Source organism: Xenopus laevis, chromosome 3L, assembly GCF_017654675.1.
Source record: "Xenopus laevis strain J_2021 chromosome 3L, Xenopus_laevis_v10.1, whole genome shotgun sequence".
Lineage (NCBI taxonomy): Eukaryota > Metazoa > Chordata > Amphibia > Anura > Pipidae > Xenopus > Xenopus laevis.
Window position 1 is genome coordinate 60,729,676 of NC_054375.1, and position 21,818 is coordinate 60,751,493.

General features: G+C 36.4%; 1 protein-coding gene across 2 annotated transcripts in view; it reads right to left on the bottom strand.

Annotated features, from left to right (window-relative positions):
• Positions 1-617: 617 nt before the first annotated feature.
• Positions 618-21,818, bottom strand: part of slc6a15.L (solute carrier family 6 (neutral amino acid transporter), member 15 L homeolog) — a 38,570-nt gene continuing 17,369 nt past the window's right edge. Inside the window, exons 2-12 of one of the 2 annotated variants that reach the window (XM_018252373.2) lie at positions 16,339-16,825; positions 14,992-15,149; positions 14,123-14,249; positions 13,367-13,548; positions 12,988-13,098; positions 10,161-10,402; positions 9,886-10,078; positions 7,811-8,003; positions 6,035-6,194; positions 4,950-5,112; positions 618-1,664 (exon numbers count right to left, since the gene is read on the bottom strand). In XM_018252373.2, the coding sequence (XP_018107862.1) occupies positions 1,290-1,664; positions 4,950-5,112; positions 6,035-6,194; positions 7,811-8,003; positions 9,886-10,078; positions 10,161-10,402; positions 12,988-13,098; positions 13,367-13,548; positions 14,123-14,249; positions 14,992-15,149; positions 16,339-16,627 (2,193 nt within the window). In that variant the 5' untranslated portion in view covers positions 16,628-16,825 and the 3' untranslated portion in view covers positions 618-1,289. Of the gene's footprint in view, positions 1,665-4,949; positions 5,113-6,034; positions 6,195-7,810; positions 8,004-9,885; positions 10,079-10,160; positions 10,403-12,987; positions 13,099-13,366; positions 13,549-14,122; positions 14,250-14,991; positions 15,150-16,338; positions 16,934-21,818 lie in introns of those variants that run through there. The other variant, XM_041586296.1, reaches the window with a different exon arrangement.

The window sequence follows — 21,818 nt, forward strand, 5'->3', positions numbered from 1 at the left end:
CGACTTTCCTGGCACGCACCAATTCAGCTGGCAGGGCCACATCTAGTGTGCCGCCTCATGTAAATTCAGAAGTGAACACAGGGCTGATTTATGAAAGGTATTTTCTTTACTGTGCAGTAACATTTACTATAGTTTATCATTTAAATATCTTAACTCAGAGCAAAAAGAGCAACTTTTAATGCAAATCTGCATAGCTTTTTGGTCAAGTCAACCCAAAAATAAAAATGTGCCTAATAAAAGAAAACCTAATTCTAAGCAACTTTCCAATATACATTTATTTAAAATTGCAATGCTTTTAAAGTTATTTGTAAAAACAATTGCTATTGAAAGGAGCAGTTGCTTAACTCCTGGTTGTTACTTTTATAAACAGTGTTACAAAAGTCTTTAGTTCCCCAGCAAAGACAGGTCTGTTAATCAGCTGCCTTGTCTTACATTGTATCAACAATCTGAGCCATCAGGGCAGAGAATAGAAATGGACAGACGCTGCTTTCAGTAGCATAACATATACAAATAACTTAAACACCATAGAAAATTTGTAAAGAATATATATTGCAAATTTGTTTAGAATTATGTTTTCTTTTATTAGGCAAATTTTTATTTTGGGTTGACTTGACCAAAAAGTTATGCAGATTTGCATTAAAAGTTGCTCTTTTTGCTCTGAGTTAAGATATTACTGAGGATAATTAAATGATCTCAACTATCTAATGTTAAAACATTTGACTTGGGGAAGGTTAGCTGATGCTATAATATAATACATCCCTGGTTACCTTCTAAGGTGCTTAAGCACAGTGACTTAGAATTAAAGCTCAAAAATAAACAAAACCAAAATATTATGGCTTGAAGAGTATGTATATGCAGCACCCGACTTCCCTGTTAATACTGCACTTACATTTGGTGTGTGTGACTGGTTCGTTGGTGATAAGTGCTTTTACTGACTTGCTGTACTTACTGTTCTTACAACTGGTCGATCGTATGCATAAATGTAAGACAGTACAAAGATCTTGTATGCTGAAGTATTGTTTTTAGAAAAAGAAACCAATACTGGGACAAAGTTAGGCACAGAGAGGTAAGACACCAAGTAGTAAAGATCCTAGAAAGAACTAAGAACAAGAGCTTTATCCAGTACACCTCAGGCCTAGTAACAAGAGTGGATTGTATATTATAACCCTCTCTTTTAAACACTGGATTATTGATTCCATGAACATTAAACAACTTTGATTCCATTAAAGCCAACCTCTCCTTTTAAGAAGAATAAATGTGCAGTACCAAAGTACTTTTTGTTGCGTCAACTACAAGTCTGATTCAGGCATGTCTGGCATATCTGCCATTAGGTACCCAATGCCGTAACGTCCATTCGGAGCAGTATCCACTTTTAATGTTGGTGATCCGCTCTGCTTTCGATAAATGCTACTTCCAATATTTGGAGATGACATTTCGCTTTGAATCTTCTCGTGGATTAAGCTTGCGTCATCTTCGAGATTTGATGTTTCTTTGATCATTTTTCCTCTTTTATAGGACACCGATGCCAGGCTTCCAGTGCTATCATCAATGAGGTTACAGGAGCGGATGATGAACACTAATGGCACAGGCAACAGTGCAAGTACAATTAGTGATATACAGACAGCGAGGCCCCATGGAGGATAACTTTTAAGTTCTTCACCGGCCTAGGATGAAAGCAAAGAAAATGTGGCAAGTTCAGACAGGATTTCAACTAAAACTACACTAAAATATATGTTGTATTTTTAATTGTTGCAAATCGCTCTATTTTAGGATTGTGTATTCCTACACACTAACACATTTTCCCTCTAGCTCTTGCTGTAATGCGTCTCTGCACTGATCCTAGTCCAGATGTAATAGCTGTATCTGAAATGTAGCAGCCAAAGGAGAAACAGCATCCAACATAGTTATGTTTTCTGCCTGGGCTGGTACGAATGCATGGGCTTAGATTTATTTTTGAGCTGGAATGTTTGTAAAGTATTATAGGCACATTTTTATTAAAATAAAAACTTTAGATTAGATTTCATTTTCTGTTGAATATAATTTATACATTTGTTGAAATCTTCAAAGACCTATAAAAGATACAAATTCACAAAATGCAGCAATCCTGCAAGTAAATTTCCTAAGCAAATCTCTAACTTGCAAACTCCTGATTAATTTGCTCTTTTCCAAAGTGCAATGATTCGCTCTACAGCACAAGACAGCTTTTCTGAATCATTAACTCCCCACTGCTGCGCCTGTGCACCCCATTACCTCGTATTACATTCATCTAACATCATTCTATTCAAATTTTGGTGTTTAATTATGTGGTGGGGGACACTGATGACAGCAATAAATGATTTGATTAATCCATCAATTTGTTAAACATTTTCCTGACAATCACAGTAGTGTTAAATTTGAATGGTTAGAAATTCCTTATAGGTTCCTCAGTTCAATATTCAGTAAAAGTGTCCTTAAGTCTGAACACAGCTCAGGTAAAGAAGTGTCCTGTTCAGTATACAAACTGCATTAAGTGTTTATGAATTATGGCATGCAATATGCTGGTAACAGTAAAACGTTTCAAACAAACCGCACTAAATCTGTGTATTACTTTCTGGGTTGAGTGCACGTCATAGGGCTTATCCACCATAGCTCCTTGAAAATGTACATACATCCTTTAAAATGCCTTTAATGGTCACATGTCAGGGCATCTTTGTACTTTGACATGTGACCATTAAAGGCATTTTAAAGGAAATTACATTTTAGAGTGCTGCCATTTGACACGATATATGTTGGTAACAGTTCAGGCAGTAACATACATAGAGGCCCATGGGACATAGATCATATGCCTTACTCCTTGCCACCATTTTCTACCCACTCACACCTGAAGATGAATTGTGTCTCAAAGGGTCCACTAGTGGTCAAAACCTCTCCATCATTGTAAGTATGAATTCAAGTAGTCAATTAAGGTATATAACACTTTAGGGATGATTTAAGAATGCTTGAGCCTTCATGCTCAGCTACTAAAGCCACAAAAGAGTTCCTAAACTCTTGAGTGGTTTCTTCATTTGAATACCTGAGCTTACTTTTGAGTTCAGGTGTGAGTTCAGGAACTTATTCACAATTTCTGCAATTGTTTGCCCGAATCCGGACAGATGAAACTTCATAAATCTGCCCCTCGGAGTTGCATTCATTAATTTTTAAATTTGACTTTTTTTAGAACTTGATCACAGAACAAAATTGCAATCTTAAATTATAAAAACTCATTTGCATGAAGTTAAAAGAAATGGGGCCAAATTGGGGATGTTCACGCTGGAGAAGAGGCGCTTACAGGGGTAGTTCACTTTGAAACAACTAGTTGTTTTCAGATAGATCACCAGAAATAAAGACATTTTCCAATGACTTTCTATTTCTGTTTTTCTAATATTGAAGCGTGAAGTGTCATTTTTCACCTTCTGAAGCAGCTCTGGGAGGGGGGGTCGCCGACCCTGTAAACTGTTCTAAATGGATACATTTAGTTGATACATTTCTTATCTTTGTCCCTGCTGAGCAGAATCTCTGGGGTTCACTACAGGCAGCTGTTAGAATTGATACAATAGTTGCTAGAACTCCAGAGATGCTGCTGAGAAATGTATCAACTAAATGTTGCAAAATCGAAACAGTTCAGAATCTGCACCTGAATTACTGAGCTGCCAGACTCAAACACCAGAGACACAAACATTCAACTTTAAACTTAGATTTTGGAAAACCAGTAAAAAATAAATAATGGAAAGTAATTGAAAAATGTCTTTATTTCTGGGGAACAATCTAAAAACAACTGAAATTAAAAAACTGTTTGGAAGGTGAACGACCCCTTTAAGCGCTGATATGTGAACTATGCATAAATATATAAGGGGATTATATAATAATCTCTCTAATGCTTTATTTACCAATAGCTCTTTCCAGTTGACGCAAGGTCACCCATTCCGATTAGAAGAAAGGAGGTTCCGCCTAAATATTTGGAAGGGGTTTTTTACAGTGAGAGCTGTGAAGATGTGGAATTCTCTCCCAGGCTGATACATTAGATAGCTTTTAGAAGGGGTTGGATGGATTTTTAACAAGTGAGGGAATGCAGGGTTATGGAAGATAGCTCATAGTACAAGTTGATCCAGGGACTAGTCAATTTGGAGTCAGGAAGAAACTTTTCCCCCTCTGAGGCAAATTGGAGAGGCTTCAAATTGTGTTTTCTTGCCTTCCTCTGGATCAACTAGCAGTTAGGAAGGTTAAAATAGAGTTAAAAAGTTGAGCTTGATGGATGTGTGTCTTTTTTCAACCTAACTTACAATGTGTAATATGTTATTGCAACAAAAACCACTTCCACTCATTTTTACAAATTTGACTGTTTAAAAAGTTTGCTTGAATGCTGACAATATCCTCTTCTGCTGACTTCTACAGAAGCTCATGAGGGTTTAGCTGCTGAATGTTTTTCACTAATAAAACTTGAAAATCTGAGTTGAAGACACTTGAATTTGAAAAAAATGTGTGATAACTTTTTTTGCCATTATTTTTCAAATTGCGCATATTCAATAAACCCGACCCTATGGGACATATTTAGTAACATTCAATTTGAACGTTGCACACACATTCTAGTAAATATTTTTCCCTAAAGTGCAAATATTAGATTCAATTTAAAGACTCAAAGATGTATTTTTTGAGTTCCATTGGATTCTGCATAACAGATCACTTCCGCATACTTCTTGCAGTTAAATTTATATTGCTAGATTTAAAGATAACTTTAAATTCATTGAAGATGTATTATTCATTTTATGATGGAAAGTTTCTGAGCTTTGGAAACATTTCTAACATTAAACCTTAAAAATAACTAAAAGTAATATGACAAAAATGCTTAAATATATATATATATAGATATAGATATAGATATAGATATAGATATATATATATATATATATATATATGTATAGACATAAGAATACCTTTTCTGCGATCCATGCATAGTAGCCTGGTGGACTGATACCCATCTGAACTATACTTGCTATCAGAAGAATAGTTAACAAGACAGGAGAGACGTATTTCCACATATAGTAGTAATATCTGTATGGGGTAAATCCAAGCATGTCCTTTAAATCATCAATGAATCTGAAAGAGAAGACATTGATATAAAGTATCTGTCTGGGTTTTGCAGATTATACTGTCAATATGTCCACTTGATTGTTAAAGATCATTAATCAAATCTAAAATTTGTTAGAGCAGCTGAGGTTGCATACTTTTCATGACGCAAGGCATGTGACACTATAGAGATTACTAATCAAGCCATGTAAACTGATTTACAGCAGAAACAAAGAGTAACAAGTGGCATAAAATATGGCCTTTATAAAGCTGTGTATATTAAGCTGTCAATAATGATCTCTGAAATCAGCCTTTAAAAAGAACTAGTCTAAATAATTGGAAAGTTGGGTATTTTTCCCTGTCCTTGTTTATATTTACACCTCTATAGAACTATAAATGTCAACAGGCCATTTTCCTCTCAATACATTTGTTCAGCCAGTGGGTTAGGCAAGCAAATCACATGAAATTTGTCTATACAGACAGAATTAATTAATGGAATTAATAAGTATCTCAGGAAGAGGTTAAAAGCATGGGCCATGTTATTTATGGGTTGACATCAAAAAAAGGGGATTATTATTCATGTCACTTTTCTTATAACAATGAGCTTGTTTTGATCTTATTCTTCCACTTGGATCTATCCTAGGACCAGCTAACACACAAAGAAGCACATTTCTCAAGGGTCGAATTTAGAATTCATTTGAGTTTTTTTAAAACTCCCATAAACTCGAAATTAGACCAATTGAAATGTATTAATAAAATCAAATTCGACCCGAAAATGTGAATCGAATTTGATTTGAATTAAAAAACCTTGAATCAAATGTAAAAAATTTAATTAGAGTTTTTTTCTCCGGATTTTGATAAATAATAATAATAATAACCCCTTAGAGTTCTGCAATCAAGTTGATCCTTATATATTTATCAACAGTATTACAATGAAATTGCCAGTACTTACTTGTCTATGCCATATATCCAGGCAATTGTAACATTCTCTAAAATGACCACAACCAGCAGTGGTAATGTAGCAGAATAGTCATCAAACATAGTAACAAAGTAATTTCCTGACCTCTGTACAAAGAGTAGGCCAATACAAAATGCAAGCAGGCAGCATCCAACTGGAATAAAGAGAGGGGGAAAAAAGAAACATTTAACAAAGCATTTTGCTGTAGTTTCTCTTCATTAAAGGAAGCACAGAATCCAGGATCTGGTTCTGGATTTACAAGTATCTGCTGTAGTTGCTCTTTATTAAATGAAGCACCAAATCCAGGATCTGGTTCTGGATTTACAAGTATCTGCTGTAGTTGCTCTTTATTAAATGAAGCACCAAATCCAGGATCTGGTTCTGGATTGGGTTAAATCTTGAGTACAGGTTACCAAATTCAAACCTTAAAAGTCACGTGCTTTTAAAACCCTAGTTTGCAGAAAGTAATAATGGTTTTTACAACTATTGTTGGGGGGATTTTGATTTAATCTGAATGTATCAATTACAGATCCTGTTTAGCTCACTATTCAGTAAATATGTTAAGGAGGATTTGGCACAAGGCAAACAAATATGGATTAAGTACATGCCTAATTGTTAATGTACAAACATGATCTAACTGTATCAGTATAGGAACAGGTATATGATCCGTAATCTGGAAACATGTTATCCAGGCGGCTCTGAATTATCAGAAGGTCATCACTCTTAGGGAGAAATTCACTAAAGGGCGAATGTTCGCCTAAGAAGGCTCCGCCACACTTCGTGCCACTTCGTCAGACGTTAAGTTGCAGTGCATACGCTAATTCATCAAAATGTAAAGTTATGGCTGGACAGACGAACGCTGTGAGTTTTTACCTGCTAAACTTCATCAGCGTGAGCATTTCATAGCGAACTTTCGCAACCTTTCTTTTCTGCCTATGAATTTTTACGCTTATAGGCAGGTACATATAGGTCATATGAATGTCTTTTTTAGAGATGTGGGTGAAATTGCTTGAAGTGGCCACTTATTATTACGAATGTCCAAGGAAGCAAAATAAAGACTAAAGAGATCCTCTAATGCCCTAGATATGAGCCCACCCTAAAACAAATGTGTCATGACCTTCAAATGGTTAAAAAAAATAAAAAATATAAATATATATTTAACAGTTACAACTTTTAAACATAATTCCACTTTAAAATATTAAACTTTTTTTTATGACTTTTCGGCATACAGGATATGATGTCACTGACATAAGATTGAGGAGGATGTAGCTTCATCTTATCAGTTTGCCAGGTATAACTCTGGTGAAAGGGGTAAAGTAATGTAAAATTTGCACTTTAGTGAACTTGAGGAGTAGAGATTGTTTGCTTGAGCGAAAAAGAGCGAAAATTCATTAGCGATGTACTCTTTCGATAGCGAATTGTCCTCAACGCCTGTTAGTAAATTGTCGATGTCCCTGTGGATTGGATTTCTGGCGAAAATAAGTACCTTGTAATTGATCCCAGCTAAGAAATAATTAATCCTTATTTGAGGTAAACCAATCCTATTGGGTTTATTTAATGTTTAAATGATTTTTAGCAGACTAATGTATGGAGATCCAAATTACAGAAGGACCCCTTATCAGAAAAGCCAAAGATCCCAAGCATTCTGGATAACAGGTCTTAAAACTGTGCTTAGATATTACGAACAGCTAAATAACTGTCTTCTCACAAAACAAAACCTATGGCCTTAGATACAACACAATGCATTCACTGTATATAATACCAGCTTACCAGTGAGGGGTTCCTTCCGTACTTTAAACGTATCAACAATGGGAGTTATAATGCCTTCAATGGTTCCAAACATACTGCCAAGGCCCAAGTTTACTAACATGAGAAAAAACATCACTGACCAAAATGGAGAAGCGGGAAAATGTGTCATAGCTTCAGTGAAAGCGATAAAAGCCAACCCAGTCCCTTGGACTGACTAAAAAACAAAGAGGAAATAAAGTTAGTAAAACATAAAACCTGAAATCCAAAACATTCCACTCAATAACTTTAACTTTCTTCATTTAAGAACATTTTTAATTTTGACAAACATAAATGACTATGTGTTTTAGTCCCTGCAAATGCAGTCAGCCCCATCCTTCAAGCACCTGAGACCACAAAGCTCCTAGTCACTTATACTGGCGGGTATCTGGGTGTAGAAATTATATAAGCTATGTCTAAGTATGTTAATTGTGATTTGTCACAGAAAAGAAAAAAGCAAACACCTACTGCATGCAAGCAGTCTGATGTTTGCACATAAAAAGCATCTGATACTGTAACAACACTCTAAGGGGCAAATTTACTTACCTTCGAAGTTGCGCCAGCGTTGGTTTCACCGCACTTCGCCAAGCGAAGTTTCGCCAGGGCGCCACTAATTCACTAAAATCCGAAGTTGCACTCAGGGAGGCGAAAGGTAGCGAAGTTGCGCTAGCGTTAATTCGTCAAGCAAAGTGAAGTTACACTAGCGATGCCTCATTTGCATACGGCGCAAGTTAAAGTACAATGGACGTATATGTAGCAGCAAATACATTACACAAGCCTGGGAAAGCTTCACAAAATAAAATAGTTGATATTTTACCCTATACATGTGACCACTGTATAGTTTAGGTGCCATATGTTAGGAAATGTAGGGGGGAAGGAGGGTACTGCCAAAAAAATGTACAATCTTTTTCAGCCTATCACCCTTAAAAAGTAAAAGACGTCAGCGTTTTTTGGGACTTAGAAAAAATGTCATCTTTTTTTGAAGCAAGCCCTATCTACTCCATTGCACTTTGCCTGGTCTGAGGTGGCGAAATAAAGTCTGGCACAAGAGGTAACGTTCAGTAAAATGCGCAAGTTAGTACGTAGTTACGTCCCTTCGCCACAGCGCAACTTCCCCTGGCGTAAGGGTGCGAAGTAGCGCTTGAGGTCCACTTCGCTAGCGAATTTACGCCAGCACCCATTAGTAAATCGGTGAAGTAACGAAATGACGTCACGCTGGCGAATTTTCGCTAACGTTAGCCACTTCGTCCTTTAGAAAATTTGCCCCTAAGGGCTCTTACACATGGGCATCTTTTTCTGCATTTAACACACATTTAAATGCAAGTTTAAGCTCAAATAAACACATTTGTCAATCGATTATAATATATTCTGCCTGGTTGTACTCATGAGTGTTCGGAGTTGCATTTTAATGCATATGCATTTATTGTGTTTGTGTAGACGCAGCATGTTACACTTTATAGCGCTTGACGTGCCCTGTGTAGGAGCCCTACACCAACTACATATTTTAAAAAAATGAACCAATATTGAGGTTGTCGGAATGGGGTAATTAAGAAACTACATTTTTACAATGCTACCTGTTTGCGTTGCTTGACTAGAACTTTGGACCTGTTATGACACTGCAACTATAGCAACATTTCACACTTAAGATCCGATTTATTAAGTGCAGGGCAGGTGGCAAAAAAAATGGGTACAAACTGCTTTGCATTTGCCCACACATTTGCTCCAAGTCATTACACTCCAGAATGATGCTTCTCCCATGAACACACTACTGCTTGCGTTTGCCAGTGCTCTATTCATGAATGGCAGGCTGGGGGACAGTAGGTGGTTGTCCCCTTAGACACTCCGTAGCTTGTAAGTCATTCAGACATGCAAACTAGGGGATGTCAACAAACACAAGACACAGCAGATTCAGTGCAAGATGCAAAGAGCAGGCTGCACTGACATCCCAAACTCAGGTGCTTTGAAACTGAGCACTATGGGATGTGATTTTGCACCCCATTTGTTCTGTAGCGCCAGCCAGAGAATTTCAATTACAGTTAAGAAAATGTGAAAAAGGTTACCTTGTCAAGTTCATCTTCTATCTGACAGGGGTCCAGCCCAAGGCTGTCAAATTCTTCTTCTTTTATTTTCTGAAATATGTAGTAGACCAAGCTATAGTCCTGTGTTGACATACTTGAAAAATTGACATGATGTGGGACATAACTCAAACTGAGATTGCCAGCTTCCAAATATTTTACAATCTTGACTGTGTTTCTGAAACAGAGCAACAATTAGTCATTGGTGGGTTTGTAGGACGCTTTCCCTTAACACAAACAAAGAAGTATTAGCATCTTACTTGGAAATGCATTGCTCATTCATAATATTTGCCTTGAATCCTAACACCGCAAACACCACCAGTGTTGCCAGGACAGATGTGAAAAAGTTGATGAAGGACACCAGAACAGCATCAAAATGACAGTTGTTGTCCCTTTTGTTGTAACTTGAAAAAGCAATAACTCCTCCAAATCCCAGGCCCAGCGCAAAGAACACTTGAGTGGCAGCTTCTCGCCAGACTTTGGGCTCAAGCATTATTTCAAGCTGAAAGCAAATATACAAACATATAACTTGCTAGCAAATTTTAATTTTTTTCAGCAAATCCTCTTAATAAAACTAGTTCCAACATATGATAGATTTAAATAATATATAAATAAACTTTAGTAGCTTACTTCATAAATTCCTCTGGCAATTTTAAAGGAATTGTTCAGTGTAAAAATAAAAACTGGGTAAATAGGTAGGATGTGCAAAAATAAAAAACGTTTCTAATATAGTTTGTTAGCCAAAAAATGTAATGTATAAAGGCTGGAGTGACTGGATGTCTAACATAATAGACAGAACACTACTTCCTGCTTTGCAGTTCTCTTACTTTCCACTGATTGGTTACCAGGCAGTAACCAATCAGTGATTTGAGGGGAGCACATGGGTCATAACTGTTTACCTTTGAATCTGAGCTGCATGCTAAGGATAAATAGCAAACTCACTGAACAGTTATGTCCCATGTGGCCCCCTTAAAGTCGCTGACTAACTCAGAGTTAGAGAGCTGCAAAGCAGGAAATTGTATTCTGTTCTGTTAGACATCCTCTCACTCCAGCCTTTATAGATTACAGTTGTGGCTAACTAACTATATTAGAAACATTTGTTTTATTTTGCACAGCCTATCTATTTACCCAGTTTTTATTTTTTACACTGAACTGTTCCTTTAAGTCCATCTCAAGCGCTGATGAAACCCTTCCCTAAATATATTTCCTGCACAGTGCAGACCATTATACACAAGCACCCTCAGTACTATGGTCCCCTAACTGAGTATCATTACTGCCACTACCAATGTAATCAAAGAAGAAATGTTTATGCAAAATGTATGGCTGAGCTGCTCTCATGAGTCCAGTTCATATCGGCAAGCAGCAGAAAGCGGATAAATGGCAACTACTTGCAAGCAACTGCAGCGTATCCATGCTACACCTCAATCTGATTCTTCTAGTGCTGTAGTATAGATAAATGATGTTTTATGAGTGATACTTTAGACCTTTAAATGTCATTTCCTTATCTTGATCTTGGCGTTTGCACTGTTCCCTTGTGTATTAGTCAGTGTTCCGTGACTTGTGAGTGTTTTGTGAACAGCATTCTAGTTTAAGACATTAGGGCATTTACCAAAACGGCACAATGGACCATTTTAGCCCATGACTAGTTCCTAAGATGTGATGCAAATTGCTTTCCTGAACTGATATACACGCCTCTGCATTATTAACAACAGAACTCTGTGCTGCCCTATTTGCATGGAAAACATATTCCAATAGATGTGATTTTGTTTTATGTTAATGCATGCTTTCAGCTATTCAAAACAACAACAACAACCCACAGAATTCTCTAAGGATGCTGGAATTTGCAGTTGGCTCATACAAAGCAGAAAAGCATCAGTGTATATACATGTAGAATTACTAGGCCCAAAGTATGTGCCTGAGGCAGGGAAGCTCCACTCTTGCAGTAACTAATGTCATGAATCATTCCCTGTAAAGAGTTCTGTAAATGTTTTTGGCTCTATAAAAGATAATAATAGCATTCAGCTTCCTTTACAACAAGTAAAATGCTATTACTAATGCTTATTATCACAAATTACGTATCAGCAATATTGACACTAACCACTAGATGGAGCACGTTTTCTACATACAAAGGATCCCTCAACACAGCTTTGTACAGGAACTGGTAGAACATGCATCGGAATGAATAACATATCCAACATTATCTTAAGTTTGAGTCGTTATGGTGCAATCTGCATACTGCTCTCTACTTCCTGCTCTCACTTAATGCTCTTGCACTTGGCACCAATAATATTACGTGGCCATTTTATGTTTCTCGGAAAAGGAAATATTTCACAGACTTGTTTGCGGTAAGTAAAATCCTGTTGCTTAATTGTATGGTGCATGCTAACTTCTATATTACATCAGTGAAAACACTACTTAAGTACTGAAACAGTTCTGTTGAAGTTAATGTATATCTTCCTGCTGTTTGCAAATTATGGTTTGTTTTGCAAATATAAAGACAAGCTGACCCTTGATATCATAGATTATCCCATTGAAAACAGGGACATTATCTTCCAAAAGACAACTGTAGTTAATATATAAAAATTTGTTAAATAGTGGACTGGGATATAAACTCCTTGATTTATTACATACTTTTAGGGGTTTTTGGGTTTTCTGACAATGAAAAACACCCCAAACCATCACCTTTAACCTCTCATTTTATGTAAAATGAACTGTTGCTGGCCCATATTCATGCACTAGTATCGGTATTCCCCTTTATTAGTAAAGTTTTACTGGAAAATGTGAGTGTATAGCGGCCTTTAAATAGGTTGTATTTCATCCCTGCTAACCTAGTGCCAAATATGAAAATAAGCAGATTACAGAAGGTAGGTATATGTACCTGTAAGTGTGACACCAATGTGTAATATTTCATTAAAGAAGGCTACTTTAGCGGCACAAAATGTTGAATCAAATTGAGAACTTAATGTTGATGCTGCTTTTGTGCCTTTCAGGAGTGAAATATCTCAGTTTTGTTTAATAACCCAGAAAAGCACACTTAAATGACCTACATTTGTTCCCCGAATTATGAACTGATTAATGATTACTCACCTTTGGTGTAAACATGTGGCGAATTCCATCTACTGAACCATTTAAAAGCAGGGCCCGCACAAGAAAACAAGTTAGCACCGCATACGGGAACAGAGAACTGAAGTACATCACCTAACAAAAAGAGATTATATGTTGTTTTCCAAAAATGTGATCCAGTACAACAATACTTTAGTAGGCGACCTGGAGTCAAATTGAATTTATAAATCAAGCCAAGATAGGGTTTATGTATTTCTTAGAGGACCATGGAGTAATTTTTCAGACTTGAGTCAAGTTATGTTCTGGTGCTGATATCCAATAGCCAGATACTGATCTACCAGTGATATAAATTGAGTAGAAACAAGGCAAAGATAGCTTTATATTAAGATTATATGATACTCACTTTCCCCGATGACTGGATGCCCTTGATCATAGCAAGACAGACCAAAATCCAAGCAGCGAGCAAGCAAACTGTAATCTTCCAGTTTAGCCCTCCCCCTTCTGCGATTGAGTTTGAAATATTAAGTGCTTCTCTGTACCAGTAATAGGTAGTGGCAGAGCTTTTTTCACATTCAGGTTCCACAACTGAAAAATATTTTAAATAACGATCAGTGGAATAAAGCATATGTTGCCTGATCATACAATATTTCCACCATCAATGTTACTTAAGAAGCCAGTATGGTACATATCATGAAACATCATTATCTTATATGTAATATTACACTGTAATATAAACCATGAATATTTAGTACAGGTATAGGATCCCTTATCCGGAAGCCCAATATCCAGAAAGCTCAGAATTACAGAATGGCTGTCTTCGATAGACTCCATTTTATCCAAATTTTTAAAAATGATTTCCTTTTTCTCTGTAATAATAAAACAGTAGCTTGTACTTGATCCCAACTAAGATATAATTAATCCTTATTGGAAGCAAAACCAGCTTATTGTGTTTATTTAATGTTTAAATTAATTTCATGAAGACCCAAATTACAGAAAGATCCGTTATCTTGAAAATCCCAGGTCCCTAGCATTCTGGATAACAGGTCCCATACCTGTATTATCCTTATATGTGATACATTAAAGATATTTCCTAAAAGTTTCAGCATCTGACAAATATATTCATATACTGTGCATAATAATTTCACACAAATTGTCTCACAAGCGTTTGAAGCGTTTTTCACCAAAGGACACTGATCCCAAGGCAGAGGGTGCTGAAAAGATTGGGAGAAATAAAATAGACTCCATCCAATAATGACGTTGTAGTATAGTGCCACAAAAAGGCAAACCTGCAAAATAAATCAAAATCAAGCTTATTAGTCACAGTACAATACACTTTATATACACATATAACCACAAGAGTAATGATAACGTAAAAATATGTTTGATCATGTCATGTACAGAAACTCAAGGAAATGTTTTATGGACTGTTATCCATACTGTGTGGATTTCTTCCATTTATGTATTGTTTCAGCTTGCAAAGCTTCCAAGGAATGTTAGAGAGCTTAGAAGTAGCAAAGATGATTCTAAATGGGGAGGGCAGTGAGGTTGTAGAATACCCTGTTGGTGATGTAGTGATGGCAGATGCTATTAATGCCTTCAAAAGTGGCTTGGATGACAAGCATAATATCCAAGGCTATAGTGATCAAATGATCTACAGTTCAGTATAATGTATGTGTGTATATATATATTTATAGATATGCAGACTTATCGATACACTTATATATACAATCACCTATATATAAATACACTCACATTTATTCAAAAAATGGAGGAACTATGGCCATTTATGGACTCGATTTCGACCAGAAACCATTACTGCTTTAAAAGTATCATTTTCACCTCTGCCCAAATAGCTATATGGAACTGATTGTGGAAGTTTTGTGCTTGATTACAGCAACAGTTACCCCAAGTCTTAGCGCCAGATGCCATTTTTAATACATAAATCATGTCTTTGTTACAAAAGCAATTGAATTTTATTAAATTTACAGTACTTTATTTTTAGACAGTAAAAAAAAGCTAATCACTTACAATGCAGCTTGAAAATCCAATTCCACCCATTTTAGGGTTAATATAGTTCCAGACCCCAATACTTCCCCGCCTTATTCTTTGCCCCACCGACAGCTCCAAGAAAAAGATTGGAATTCCAATTACCAGAAGAAGGATTAAGTATGGCACTAGGTAGGCACCTGATGAAAAATAAAACCTTGTTAGTAGTTCTGTATAATTAATATATTAAAGTACAACTAAACCCTAAAACTTATTTCACCAGCCTAAAGCTTCAGCTTCTCAAAAGCAGCAATGATCCAGGACTTCAAACCCTCTTGGAAAGTGTCAGCGACATTCGCATGCTCAGTGGGCTCTGAGCAGCTGTTGAGAAGTTAAGCTTAGGGGTCATCACAAATTATCAAGCAGAAAATTGGCCTGTATGTTGGCCTGTAACATAAGCTGATGCTACAAGGCTGATTACTAAATTCTGATGCTAGTTGCACTGGTTTCTGAGCTGCCATGTAGTAATTATCTGTATCAAATACTAATCAGCCTTTTACTGTGACATTTATATTATATATATTCAGCATATTGTGTCGATCTCTAAGCTCAGTAACTGACAGCAGCACAGAGCATGTGCAGTGCATCAGCAGAAAAGAAGATTGGGAGCTACTGGGGCATCTTTGGAGGCACAGATCTTCCCTAATAAAAGGGCTGTGGTTGCTTTGTGCTGGTATAGAACCCCAAAACATTATGTACAACATTTCTGCACTCCTTCTTTAGTTAAGTTTTAATTCTCCTTTAAAGGGGATCTAAACCGAAGCACTAAGGGCACTTATGTGGAAGGGCAAGGAGTGGCTATCGATACAAACACATTTTTTGCACAGCAACTATAGCAAACTTTGCTCTAATTAAATGGCCACTAATATATTTTTGCTCCCTCTTCTGTCATTTATTACACAGACGTGAACACAATGAATACAGATGCTTCTCTGAGAAACCCATGATTTAAATTATTGTAACAGGTCTTGTGCTAGCCCTTATAATATAGATGTGGATACAGGACTGCTCTGCTGTATAACAGGGCAGCATTCCAGTGAGCACCCAAATATAGATAATTCAAGGGGCCTTTTCCTACACCTCATTACCATGCTCCATCTACCACCCCAGTTGTGCCCTCTGATCATCAACCAAATTACGTCTCATCATCCCTCATTAACTCCTCCCATTCAAGACTTTTCCTGTACAGCACCAATAATTTAAACACATTTCTCTGACCCATTTGTTAAACCACTGGTCTTCAAAACATTAAGAGAAATTCAATACATATTTTGAAGGCAATTTACTTCCTGCAAGAGTTTTAAAAGTGTAATTATGTTAATTTTTTACCTCCGCCATTCTTCTGGCACAAATAGGGAAAGCGCCATACATTCCCCAAGCCAACTGAAAATCCAACCTGTGCAAGTATGTACTGCAGTTTGCTGTTCCATGCCGGTCTTTCATCGTCAATATCAGAACCTTCTTCAATATCTCTGTCCTTATCTAAATCTCTATGGACCACCAGCGAACTCTTCTTAAAGTTTTCATCCCCTGAATCCTCATTGGAAAGTAAATCTTTAACAGATTCCACAAAATCATCATCCAGCTCTCTCTTTACTACCTTACTGTTCTTAGGCATCTGAAGTAGAAAAGCAAGTCTTGCCGATGTTCAAGGTATACAGAATATATACTGTCTTTTAAAGAGCTTTATGGGGATGAACTCAGCTTCAGATCAGTAAAGTGAATTGTCAGAAGAAAAAGTCTTTTTTTTTCTTGAAAAATATCAACATCTAGAGCTGATGTATTCAGTTTTCAAAGTTCCATAATCCTGGGTTACCTGTAAAAAATATCAAGAATCAATATAAAAAAAAAGTTGTTAAAAGAAAAACCACCAGAAAGCAATATAATACTTAAGGTACTACCTTTATTTCCGTGAATCATTTTGTATGTGTGCCATAACACTTCATACATTTGCAGAAGGTTAAATTTTTTTTTTGCAAATAAGGTCGGCAAGAAACTGCATTCAAACTTATCATCATTTAACGGGTGACAGGAATACCTTTACTCATTATTCCCAAAGGAGCGCTCTCGTCAATTGCTCTGAATCTCTTAGCAAATCTAAAAAGTGCTTAACGCCCTTCTGCTTAGTAGTTTCTAGAACTGTAGTTTCTGGATGGCAGTTCTCAAGGTAAAGAACACAGTTGTTGGGAGAATAATGACAACATCATGATGAGGTTAGAACTTCCTGCATCCTATAGAAGTTAAACCCACAAACTCATTAAAATGTGGGTCATCTGGAAACATTATCATGTTATAAAGTATCTATACTTTTTGACTCATGCCATTAGAAAGACATGGGCTTTTGCACCTGTGTATCGACCTTCCATCTTGCTTATGATCTTCTCCCACAGATTTTCCATTCTCTAATTTCCCCTTTCATTTGGATTTCTACATTTTTCTTTGTAATTGTAACAGTTTTATTGGAATATTTATTTTGCCTCCAATATAATTACTTATATTTTACTATACAGCTTTTATTGGAAAATTCCAAGAATATGAATTAATTTGCTCTATCTGTTAATAAACAGATAATTGAGTATGCTAAAACATCGCTATAATCACATCTATTCATCACTGTAATTATTTGTGGTAAATTACAAATCATTGATTGTTTAAACAAACCCCATGTTAGAATTGTGTCTTTCAGACCTTATTTTCATAGAAAGGTTTTTCTGTTATATTTGTAACTGGATTACAGCAGTTGACTTTCATACTGTCAAAAATGAATGCAGCATTTGTTTATGAGTGTCAGTATACTGGCTATTTACAGTGCACTTAGTCGCATACCTCCCAACATTTTAGGAAATAGAAAGAGGGACAAAACGATTTGACCATGCCTATTTTTTGGTCACACCCCCTAATGTCCATTTTACAAAATGTGGCAGGTTATGAAAGTTTGAACACAATACTTTGGTTTTATGTGTTATTACAGTTTTGCTAATGAAGGTGAATTAAAGTTAAAGAAACCCTACCCCCTACCCCCTACCCTACATAGATCCCCCTCCCTCCTCCCCCCAGCCTAAGTGTTACCCAGGACAAATGCCCCTAATGTTTTACTTGTTTTGCAGATTCAGGCATCGGAGTTCATGGGCGACATCTTTAGCCTCTTCGTAATGAGACTGGCGCTTTGGCAATTCTGGTGCATTTCGGCGCAGTTGTAACAAAACAGAAGATTGCTCCAACTGTGCATATGCCGACACGCCGGTCTCATTACGAAGATTACCGAAGCAGCTGAAGATGGCGCCTGTGAACTCCGATGCCTGAATCTGCTGTAGGGTAGGGGTTTTTTTTAACTTTAGGGTTGAATTCTCCTTTAAGCTGTGAGTCTAAGTTCTCGCAAGAGACTGTCTTATCTTAAACTGTTACAAAAGTACTTATTCTGGGCTCTCTGCCAAAAGGCAATTAAGTTAGAAACTTATCTTTTTCTGGCTGTTCAGTGCGAGAGATCAAAGTCGGGACATTTCAGTGTAAAAATCGGGACTGTCCTGCGAAAAACGGGACAGTTGGGAGGTATGGATCAGTAGCTTTTAACATATTAATGAATGAAATATCTTGAAACATATGGCTTTTCAAGGAACAAGGATGTGGTCTCTCTTCAGTGTGTTACTATTTTGTGGTTTTATGCTTCCTCCCTTTTCTGTGTTTTCAGTAAATATGAACTGAAACATTACACAAGTATATATATATATATATATATATATATATATATATAAATATATATATATATATATATATATATATATATATATATATATATATATATATATATAGATCAAATTTTTAAAAATCAAGTTAAAGTAAAAAAAATGCTGGTGATTGTTGAAACCTTATTTAACAATTTGCTTGAATGCTGAAATGCACTTTCCATTGACAATAAGAAACATAAATGGATCTGTATTATGCAATGTGCTGAAATCATTCCCATAACCACAATGTATGGAAAAACCAAGGCAACCCAAATAATGCAATATACATTAAAGCACTGTAGATATATGTGGAATTGGGGTTCTGTGAAATGGCCACAACACTAATGACTTGCATGGATCAAGTGAGGATACATATAACATAGTAAATTTTAATAGACATAGAGGAAAAAAAATATTTTGCAGGCCTGTGGGTGCAGCTCAGCAGAACAGGAAGTGAACTGACATCATAGCATTATGTGCCACTTTCATTGGCATAAATGTGTTGCCACAGCAGTATGAATGTGTCCTAAACTAAACACATATAGGTAGAAATGCTGTATTTAATGTTATGAGCTTATTGCACCAGCCTAAATTTTTTGAATCTCTTAAACAGTAGTGATTCAGGCATGTACATTTTGGCACAGGGGGTCACCATCTTGGATTTTGTTAGGAGTGTCAGTGATAACGCACATGCTCAGTGTGGTCTAGGCAGCTGCGGAGAAGCTAAGCTTAAGGGTATCCACAAATCACCAAGCAGAAAATGAGGTTCGTATGTCATAGAAGCAGATGCTACAGGGCTGATCACTAAATTGCCCTTGTTTCTAAGCTGCCATGTAAAGAGTATCTGAATTAATTGCTGTTTAGCCTTGGCTTTTATATTTTATATATGCAGTATATTGTGAGATGGTCCCTAAATTCAGGTAAATGGAATCGTCTGATCTGTTCTTTTACTATTTTATTTGATCTGAATGGTTAGTGGCAGGGTTGGGAGATGGCACCGAATGATCGTTTCGTCCGATATGAAGGTAAATATGCTCATCTATGGCCACATTTACTAGGGGAATCTTTGGAGGCCCAGATCTTCATTGATGAATGGCTGTGGGTTGCCTGTGGCTGGTACAAAATCCCAAAACAAAATGTGCAGCGTTTCTAGCCTACTTCTTTAAGCTTTAGTTCTCCTTTAACACAGCCTATTTAGATGCAGATGCTGTTTTATTTTATTTAGAGTAGTCTTCAGAAATAGATACAAGATTGATACTCTTAGCTAGTGACAATTTCAACAGTTCCTTTTACCTATTAATGATAAGTACATTTTACAGAGCAGTGATGACAGTTACCATTCAGTAAAATAGATTTAACAATTCATTTTCTGCACTGGAATAAATTGTTCTTGAAAAATAATTGTCAAAACCCTTTCTCCCCCGCATATGATTTTCATTGGGAAGTAAGAAGCGCAATAGTCGTTAGAGCTTTGCGCTCTGCTCAATGCAGTTGAACTCATTCCTAAGAAATTGCAGAGGTATTGTTATTGATTACTCATAATAATCAATAATAATCGATTTGATGAAAAAAATGTCCTGATTGTCAGGAAAGTTTGATAAAACCTAGAAAATTCATTGAGCTGCTGAAAATCCTTTTGAATTCTCCAGTTTCAGCTTAAATGTAAGGCGATAAATTAAACCCAAGGAAGTCTTTGTAAATATCCAAAACTTACACAGCATGACATATAGATTACAAAAATATAAAGCTTTTGTCAGGAAAAAAAATAAAGCAACTGTGAATGTCACTTTATTAATTGCACCTGATTTATTAAATAGAATATGCTCATTTTATTTTTGTATACTGTGTTCCTAATTGCTTTCACTGACCTGAATCTTAATGTTGGTTCAGGGAGCTATAAACAATAATTGCAAGTAAAATGCTAGTTTTGGGAAAGAGAGTGGTCTTGCTTGTTCCAGTTAGCATTTACCGATATAAATGTTTATTAAACCATATATATCCATTAAAATGCAAATCTCAAGAAATAAACCAAAGCGGAGTCTTTGCAAACATTTTCCCAAATAATATAGAGCATTGCACTTTTTGGATATAAAAAGCTTTGGTGAGAAAAACAGTTTTTAAAGCCACATTTCCCATGACCTCAAATGATGTGTCTTACACCAGAACAGAACATGTAATAGTTATTCTCATTTTATTACGTTTTTATGCGGAACAAATGTTACAGTAATTTCAAAGTAAAATATGACATCTACATTAAATCATTGGTCAGCTGCATGAAAGGCTTTAACGCTTACCCATAGCAAACGCCAACATTAGTCACAGCAATCAAAGAGAAGATGCGCTAGCATTCAATTTTGCCTAACACAACTTTGTTAGAGGTCTTCGCTCAGGCTAATTTGCATACGGCGGGAAATTATAGTTTATAATATAATGTAAGTTTAATGGACGTATATGTTGCAGCAAATACATTACATTACACAAGTCCAGGGAAACTTAATGAATAAAATATAGTTGTTATAATGCCCTACACATGAGTCCACTGTATAGCATGTTTTCCATATGTTAGAAAATGTATGGGGGAACCCGGTTACCCAAAAAACATTTTTAAAGACTTTTGCAGTCTATCACTCTGAAAAAAGGAAAAGACGCCGCGATTTTTGGGACTTAGAAAATTTTTCCACTAAAAATTGAGGAAGTCCTATGCACTCTATTGCACTTCGCCTGGTCTGAGCTGGTGAAGGCAAGTCTGGCGAAAGAGGTAACGTTCAGGAAAATCTGCATCTTAGGGAATTTGCGGAGTTACGTCAATTCGCTAGAGTGCGCTAGCGAAATGTTGCCTGCGCAGTAAAGAAATGACGTCACGCTGGTAATCATCACCAGCATTAGTCACTTCGTCCTTTAGTAAATGTGCTCCTAAGTGTCTTGTCACATATGAATCTTATGCAGTTTTCCCAGCATGCCCCTTAATTTCTTATTAAGTGGGCTCACCTTCTTAGTTAGGTCACACCATAAAGGCCAATTATTTGACAATTCACATAGTATGAAGGAGGCCACAAAACATCCACAGTACTGTGCTGCAACTTT